Source organism: Anneissia japonica, unplaced genomic scaffold, assembly GCF_011630105.1.
Source record: "Anneissia japonica isolate Jap-2015-1 unplaced genomic scaffold, ASM1163010v1 scaffold1859_len985614_cov190, whole genome shotgun sequence".
In the NCBI taxonomy this organism is placed as follows: domain Eukaryota; kingdom Metazoa; phylum Echinodermata; class Crinoidea; order Comatulida; family Comatulidae; genus Anneissia; species Anneissia japonica.
This window is the reverse complement of record NW_022694754.1, coordinates 321626-331366: the sequence shown is the minus strand read 5'-3', so window position 1 is coordinate 331366 and position 9741 is coordinate 321626. Positions and strand designations below refer to the sequence as shown.

Sequence of the window (9741 nt, the reverse complement as noted above, 5' to 3'; positions counted from 1 at the left end):
ATCTCATTTCTCTTTTTCCATGCCCTTGTAGCATACCTTTTACAAAATTTGTCAAATTTTTCTTCAATTTCTTTTGGAAGATTTAGTGAAAAAGAGCCAAGAACATACATTAACTTCTGATCGGTTGTTGAATTTATAAATTGGTTCCAAATAGGCCTATTTGTATTTACTACTTCATGTTCAAGCTTTGCTAGTAACGTTCTTCCAATCTGATGTTATGGAGGGAAGGACATGAAAAAAGAAATGTCTAATATCTTCAATTGAATAAGAGCTACAAATAGAACAAATGCCATCATTATTATATATAGTAATACTAAAGGCGCCGCTCTGGTTCGTTTGATTCCTGTAGTTTCTCCACTTAGTAAAATGTTTAAATTTTACTGCATCCGCAGGAAGGCGGATGTTCCATCGATTTTAATGCAAATAAGCGGAACAGCTCATTCTTCTGCTATTTAAGTTCTTTGATACAACTCATTTTGATCCTTTGTCACTGCACTATATATATTATATATTATTAATTTAACTGTATTATATATTTTTTGCACTGTATGTATAGTTTCATATTTATAGTTGTCTTTGTATGTATATTTTGTGTAATCTTAGCTCTGGAATACAAATTTCTTGTACTATGTATATGAAAATAAATGGAATCTTGAATATTGAGTGTTTCTCCCAGAAGGGTCTTGATAACTGTTACAGTTACCAACTAAATACAGATCTTTATAAATTGGCCCAGTTTACAGGAAGATATTGTTTTGCTAAAGCTGCGATATTAGAAGACGCATGTTAAGTTGTGAAGCCTCCGTATTATTAATAATGCCTATAATATAATATTGAACCTACATAATGCTCAGTAATAATGCAAAATAAAAGGACAGCTCTAATATAAATGATTGTAGTTGGATTTTTATAGAGAAAAGGGTAATTCTTGGCATCTCTATCCCAATACATAATCTAAATTTATTTTAAATATTATGTGTATATATAGCATATGGTATAACTATATATATATAGCCAATTAATAAATACAGTAATACCTTGGTAATACGTGACACGTGTCAAACTGAGTTAGCTAAAATCCGCATATAAAGGTCTAATGGCGTCGAAAATCGTTTAATAATTAACTGATTAGAATATACCGTAAATCCTCGAAGTGAGGCCCGGGACTTCCTTTTTTTTTGCGAACTTGGATGGACTACTTTTCGAGAATGGCTTCTTTTCGAAGCTACTTTTGCAAAGTAAAGAGGGAGCTTCTTTTCAAAATGAAGTCTGTAAATTTTGGGAATTTGTAGGCCTAGGCCTACTATAAAACAATAAATAAGGCCACTGTAACATCAATCTGTATCATGGAGTGTACTACCTGGCATTAAATCACCTAAACTACTGTTCAAACCAAGCTTGTTTTTAATTAATTAATTAATTTTTTAATTCATGTACAGTGCATGTACTGTATTACCTCGAAAAGAAGCCTATACTACATTGAAAAGCCCGTGGGCTTCTTTTCTAGGCTAATTAAAAGAGGGGGGCTTCAATTCGAAATTGGGTTCTTCTAGAGATTAAGCCTATTGGGTCTCAATTCAAGATTTTATGGTATAGGCCTAATTGTTATCTAAAAGAACCTAGGAATTAGGTCGTTTTCATCTAGATGTGTATAAGAGACAGGTGTACTACCTGGCATTAAATCACCTAAACTACTGTTCAAACCAAGCTTGTTTTTAATTAATTAATTAATTTTTTAATTCATGTACAGTGCATGTACTGTATTATCTCGAAAAGAAGCCTATACTACATTGAAAAGCCCATGGGCTTCTTTTCTAGGCTAATTAAAAGAGGCGGCTTCAATTCGAAATTGGCTTCTTCTAGAGATTAAGCCTATTGGGTCTCAATTCAAGATTTTATGGTATAGGCCTAATTGTTATCTAAAAGAACCTAGGAATTAGGTCGTTTTGAAAATCATAAGCTTATATTATAATGACCCATCACAGTTGGAGTGGAGTTAAATATAGATTTGTGGCTAAGATGCTTTCCTTCCAATCCCAGTGTTTAATTCAGTGTTGCAGCATTTAGTAGAAGAAACGTAAAAAAGTGTAATGGATTTGTCATTGTAGGTATAAAAAGAAAAATGAAACAACGGTACCTACTAAAATGTTGATTAAATAATGATTTTAATGATTTAATGGTTAAGGTATTACTATCTCCTGAGGAAGACTGTTCCATTGAATCCGTTACTATGCATCTAAAAGAGAATTTTCTAATAGCTGAGGCCTACTTTTAAACAGTTAAATTTAATGTTCTCGAGTTATACTGCTAATATATTCGCCTGTTAGCTTGCCATAAACATGAACTTTTTAACAAGTTTTGGGCGGAGAATTCACGTTGAAATAATTCAGTAGGCTTAAATAGAGGGCTCCTGTAAGTCAGCATATTTTGTATAGTATTCAGTGGCGTATCTAGCAGTATTAAAATGGCCCCCCCCCCCTTGGATACGCCACTGATAGTATTGTACCGTCCTGTATTATTGTTGTTACGATCACCCTCGTTGAATAAAGTTGAATAAAAATTACACTAAATATGCCTACATACCGAATACTTATTCCCGTTTCTTCTTTGAACATTTGTTCGGATATATTAACTTTATCCTTACTGAATAGATAGAATTCAACATCCATGTGATTTACAGACAGACTTTTCGCTATATTGAAATACACGTTCTTTTCTCTGTTGATATCTGTTACATACAGCCACGGTATAACAACCATTTTAGGCTCTTCACTTTCGAGAATTTGAGCCTTTCCTATGTTGGCATGGCCTATAACTCTGACTGTGGTGTGTTTACCAACGTCCTCTTCAAAGCCTAGGGTAGGCGCAGCGTTCATTCTCAATACACATTCTGTGCTGTCAATTCTTGAGCCAGCGCGGCTGTTAAGTAAATGGCCAGAGTTTGTGACAACAGCGCAGTGTCCACAGTGCAATCGCAATGCCTAAAATAAAACAAGATGGAAACAGATAATTTTTTTAAAATTTGAATGTAAAATGATGTATAACCAAAGAACTTTTGGGCCAGGGTGCTAGAACGCGGACCCTGGGTAAGGGGAAACTCCGGGCCCCTAGGAGTCGGGGGACCGCCACACGATAGCGCAAAGGTATTGTTTCCTTTGGAAGACATTCTTAACCCATTCTTCATTGTTTTACATTTTTTAGTAGAAATATAATAAACATAATAGAATGAACAAAAGAAAAGAGCATTTTTTAAATGACAGCTCGGAAGACTATTTTATTTTTGATTCTTTTGTTTTGAAATGTATTCTTGCAAAAGGTCAGGTGCAGACTCGATATATATGTGTCCTAGTCAAAATGAAGTGCCAACAAATTTCTCATGGTCTTTTATCAGGGATTTTCGGCAACCATGGAGATCTTATTGGTTGGTGCTGAGGTGAGAAAATTTGAAGAAATAGTAGGCCTATCTCTAAATGGCCGGAAATGACATTTTGATATAGTAAAATTCATCGTCATCATCATCATTATTATTAAAAACAAAATTTTATAAAAGCTTGCAAAATGATAAAAACCAAACTGAACCATACAATATCACATTTCTGTATCTTAAAATGGCCTGGTCTGGGATTTATGGATACAAGATTTTGAGTAATCCCAGGAAATAATTTGTATTGGCTGCAAGAATAAACTTTAAAATGTTAACACTGTGTACAAAGTGACGGGGGGTGGGGGTGAGCTGCAGCTCCCATGGCTCCCCTCTGGATACGTCCCTGGTACTAGTGTCTTGACCTTCGAGTGATATAATAGCCTTATTTATAACTCTTTATTCAAACAATTGAAAACATGTTTTAACTAATCGTGACCAAAGGCCAAAGTGCAGCACGGTTATAATTTGGAACTCAGGTTAGTACGTGAATAAAAAAAATGTATTGTATATAATTTATTCTATTAAATTGATTAAAAAAACAACACATATACCGGTACCCGCCTAACCAGGGGGCGGATCCAGAGATGTCTCTTATACACATCTAGATGTGTATAAGAGACAGCCCCTGTCCAAAGCCACCCAACAATGGATTTTACCATTGTAAGGTAGCTGTCTCTTATACACATCTCGCCACGTCCTTGGCGTTATTAACGCTACCTGCAGACCCCAGATTAGCTAACGCCAGTGATGCTTGAATGATTTGACCTCATTTCAAGATATTGACCAATCACGATTGCAATATATTAGCTAAGCAATTTTCAACTTCTGGATTTGGGTCTTTTTATCTATCTCAATGTAAACTGGTATACTGATGTTTTCATGTTTGTAATGTTTTTTTTCTATTTAATGATACTGAATAAATTCAATTCAAAGAAGGACAACGGCGTGGTATTTTGTATATAGTGATATGGAGTTTCAAGATGGACAACAAAATTATTTTTAAGGGGTGGTCTAGTTAAGAAAATACTGGCAATTAATTGTTTTTCTAGCTATTCACAAAATTAGCATCATACTTTGATAATTTAGCAACAGCTGTGTATGCCAATCCTTTTTGCTTGCTGTTCTGTAAAAAGAAAACAAAACAGAAACACCGATTAAAAGAATTTACCAATTCTAACAATATCATTCACTATACTTTCAGAAATTTCTAAAAATAGTTTTAAATTGCATTTTGGTATTATTTTCATTCACCTGGTTCATGAAATAGACTTCACTGATAATGGAAATTAAAAACAAAGTGCAATAATTTGCAATAAGTTATCAATGTATTTGTTCATGTTCATACAAAATTGTATAGAGCCCATTTCCAAAGAAAAATTAATTTTCAGTGGAGATTGAAGAGAGAGTTGTTTAATAGTATTCTTCTGTGTCTTTTTTTTTGTTTTTTTTGTTTTTTTGTTTTTTTTTTTAAATGGGCACATTTTACTAAATGAATAACTAATTCATACATAAGTAAATTAGCAAACTAACTTACTCATTATTAACATAATAATTTTAGTATTACATCTGTTTAGTATTTTATTAATTAAAAAAACTGGCAATTCAATTCATCCATCCACATAAATCCAAATAGACCTCAAAAACAAAACCAAATAAAGTCAAGTCCCAATCACCCCAAGTATGGTAGTCCACAAACCCTCATATCAACTTCCAGTACTGATCCTGTCTCTTATACACATCTAGATGTGTATAAGAGACAGAAATAGAATAGGTCTTACCGTATATTACTGGTTTATTCAAGTAATTCAAGACACTTTATACATTATACCGTAAAACCTTGAATTGAAGCCCTGGGCTTCTTTCTTTTGCGAACTTTGGATGGGCTACTTTTCGAGATGGGCTTCTTTTCGAGGCTACTTTTGCAAAGAAGTAAAGAGGGGGCTTCTTTTCAAAATGAATGCCGTAAATTTTGTGAATTTGATTATTAAACAATAAATAAGGCCACTGTGACATCAATCTGTATCATGGAGTGTATTTAACGGGCATTAAATCACCTAAACTTCTGTATAAACCAAGCACTTTTAAAATTTTTTTTGTTTTTGAAATTCATGTACAGTGTACCGGTATGTACTGTACTATCACCAAAAGAAGCCTATGCTATTTTGAAAACATGGGCTTCTTTTCGAGGCTAATTTTGCAAACTAAAAGGGGGGGGGGGATTTTGCAAACTAAAAAGAGGGGCTTCAATTTGAGTGGGCTTCATCTCGAGATTAAGCCCACTTGGCTTCAATTAAGGTTTTACGGTATGTATGCTCTAATCCATAGCCGTCTGAAGCATTTTGCAAGTGGTCCGGCCATTATAGTAAAAGGGAAAGAGGGGGAGGGGCCGGGGGGCGTTGGGCGTTAAAAAAATTTGTTGACCTACATTCGGATACCTTGACGCATATAAGTTGGCCGATCAGGCTAACAAAGCTTTCAGTTAACAAAATTAATCTTTTTGTTATTCATGGTAAAACCATGGAGTTATTATTGAGAAGGAGATCACTCGGCAAACCAATGTGTTCCCCCCGCTTTTGGATCGCGCGCGGGCGTATTATCTTTTATTCACATTTTTTCGTTAGCAACAGCTTAGCAACGACATGCGTTTATAATAATAGCTCCATGGTAAAACCATCCCCCACTCAACAACATTCGAGGCTAGAAAAATGTTATTATGAAAGTGAAAGGAGATTATTGACTATTTTTATTTTATTTAAGTTATCCATAGTAACCCTCTCGGATACCATTCTGGTATTTCTGAGTCTAGGTTTCGGGGCCAGAATATTGATTACTAATTGTATTAGTATATATACTGTAATATCGTACTAAAGTTTTGTGGCCCTCATATTATAGGGTTATATAGGAGTTATAGTGCCGTTCATAGGCCTAAAAACTTCGATCAGAGCATGCCTTTGATCCCCATAGCTGACTTGGTCGCCGTGTGTGTGTAATGTTCATGAGGGACCCTCACATAGGAAGATTTTTTTAAAAGTATGAGCTTACAGGGCATCATATTCTTCCGTTATGGCTTAAAAATGTTACAGTATATCTGGACACATAAGGTAGTAGCATGACTCAAAATAATGACCAAATCACAATTCGTAGGCCTATTTTAAATCAATGGCGGTCTATTGCGAAATGATAACTGTTACAAAATCGAATTTCTTATCTCAGTGCCATAGATGAATTGAGCTGCTTATACCTCCATTAATAAATAAAATGCTAGAAGCACAAACACATTTTATAAATAAAATATGGTTAACAATGACTATAGGCCTATTTTGAGTTGACGGGTATTGTGAAATACATACAGTAGGCCTATAAAAAGGTAGTTAATTACATAAAATATTGTGTTATGAATACACAGGACTACTATGCATTATTTAAGAAATTATAATACAACGAATAACATTGACTACCGTATATTTACACAACGTGCAGGGTATTGTGAAAAAACTATCAATATGCAATATAAATAAAAAAAAATTGTAAATATTGTCACGATGTTTGTGAACAGGATAAACCAGAAAGCAAAAAAGAACGTATTCCAGGTATTATTCATTTTCATAACCAAATCAGTCGGTTTTAAGAAATTTACCTGGCCTTAATTACTCTAACAAAAAGAAAATTCATAAATAAATTGAATTTACAGGAACCACACCAGCCAAAAAGAATAATCACCGATTATCCCTTAAAATCATCATACAATTATTTTAACACTTAACAATCAGGTTTTGCCTATATCATACACATTAAGCCCTGTCTCTTATACACATCTAGATGTGTATTGTTTGATTTTATTCTATATTATACTATATTATATTACATTATATTATATTAGGCATTATAAATTAAACTTCTATTTTGAATTGTCTTTATGCTGTCTCTTATACACATCTAGATGTGTATAAGAGACGACCATTCTACGATACATTTCTGTAAGACTGCCTTACCACAGAAACATTACCCGAGCAAACTATCGTATTTGCATGCTCTTAAATTATGCAAGCCTTAAATATTTAAATTAACATGGCTACGCATGAATAAATACTCACTCATAAATATGCATATACAGAATTTAGAAATAGGCCTACAAATTCATGAATACAGTAGTTTTGAGTAACGTACTGCTGGTTCTAATTTCACTTACTTGCCATATCCCACCAGGATATTAAAAAACAATTATCACGCTCTAGATGAGTTGCACTACTACTGGAATAATGTTGTATTTTTTAAAAATTAAGTGCTGTGTTTGCTTATGCTAGGCCTTATACCTATTGCTTTAATCTTAGTCAACGTTTGTTTATTTAAGGCAGACCATGTAGATAAATGTAGGTACATGTACTTCTCCATAGACAAATCTACCTGGTGATAAAGACTTAGGCCTATGCTTACCTATAGAGCAGTGTATTGAAAGCGATCTAGTTTTTTGTGGAAGGGTAGAATTAGTTTTACATGGGTACAGGTTACCGTTACCCAGAAAAATATGAAATAATTATGATGATGATGATGATAAGAGGACGATTATAACGATGGCGGCGAGGATAATTATGTCAATGATGATGACATAGGTGGTGGCATGGTTGGAGTTATACAGAATGTTAATGAAGTGAGTCGAAAGTTGAATCAAAAGGGAAAGATCCGCCCCAAAACCCACAATTTTATAAATATTTAATCGTTATTTTACATTTATACATCTAAACATTTCAAAAATCAATCTTAATTATTAAAATTAAATGTATATTCAAAAAATTGGAATGTACATAGCCAATACAAAAACAAGCGCATGGTGGATTTTTTTTTTGTTTAAATATAACATAATAATAATAATAAATAATAATAATAATAATAATAATAATAATAATAATAATAATAATAAAAAATTCATATAGTTATTTTATAGGTTATTCGTATATAATTTAAGTTATATTATAATTGAGAAAAAGTGGTCCTGTTATAGTCGGTTAGGTGGTTGGGGCTCCGACGGCCTTGTCTATTCTCACAGCGATCCTTCTGTTGAATTACCTTGCTGAAGCCTTATTGTGGACCTCATGTAGTTTTTATAGGTTATAATTTTGAAATAATTTTCTAAAGTTACAACGCTTGAGGCTTAGGCCTATGAGGAGTGAATGGCATTAATAAATAATTATGACGCTCTAGATGAGTTGCACTATCACGTATGACGTGAATTGTTAAAATTAAGTGCTGTGTTTGCTTCTGCTAGGCCTTATACCATATTACACTTTAATTTTAGTCAATTTTTGGTTTATTTATGGCAGACAGTTCATGTAGGTACATGTACCTCTCCATGGACAAATCTACCAGGTGATAAAGACATAATGTTATACCTATAGAGCACTCTGAAGGTGATCCAATTTTTTTGTGGAAGGTTGATTAGTTTTGCAGGGGTACAGAGGTCCTACCTTGGAAACTGTGTTTACTTGGATGCCCAGAACATATATGAAATAATTATGATGAAGATGAGAGGACGATAATAACGATGACGGTGATTATGTTGATGATAATGATGAGAGGACGATAATAACGATGACGGTGATGATGGGTATGATGACGGCGATGGTAATGATGTCGATGATGATGACAGGTGGTGGCATGATTGGAGTTATGACACTAATAGAGACTCTGAAGTGAAGTGAGTCGAAACTGGAAACAAGTGGAATAGAGCCGACTCCAACCGCCAAAATTGTATAAATATTTAATTGTTAATTTACATTTATACCTCTAAACATTTTAAAAAATCAATCTTAATTACCGTACTAAATTAAATGTATTGTCAAAAAATAAAAATGTACATAGGCAATACATAAACAAGCGCATAGTGGATTTTTGTTTAAATATAACGTAAAAAGACAATGTGATGCGAACATTAATAATAAATTCTTATAATTATTTTATAGGTATCCGTATATATATATATATATATATATATATATATATATATATATATATATATATATAGTTATATATATATATATATATATATAAAAACATATATTGCCTTGGTTTGGCTCTGTAATCATTAGTGGTAGTGGGACTGGTTTGGGCCCTTCCTAAGCTGGTCAAACGTTTCTTTTGGGTCTATACCCCAGCTGCACTGATGAGTCCTGGAAGGCCGAATCGGATCCGTCTGCAGATATTGGGATTCCTTCCAGTGGATACTTAGTTGTTTATTTTGTCATTCTGATCGGATTTTCTCTACTGTTCCGTTTTAATTATATATATATATATATATATATATATATATATATATATATATA

The 9741-nt window shown here is 33.4% G+C and overlaps 1 protein-coding gene across 1 annotated transcript in view; it reads right to left on the bottom strand.

Moving 5' to 3' along the window:
• LOC117101240 (alpha-N-acetylgalactosaminide alpha-2,6-sialyltransferase 6-like) overlaps positions 1 to 9741 on the bottom strand; it is a 32942-nt gene that overhangs the window by 2903 nt on the left and 20298 nt on the right. Inside the window, exon 2 of the mRNA XM_033241180.1 lies at positions 2584 to 2981. Coding sequence (XP_033097071.1) covers positions 2584 to 2876 — 293 coding nt within the window. The 5' untranslated portion in view covers positions 2877 to 2981. The remainder of the gene's footprint in view (positions 1 to 2583; positions 2982 to 9741) is intronic.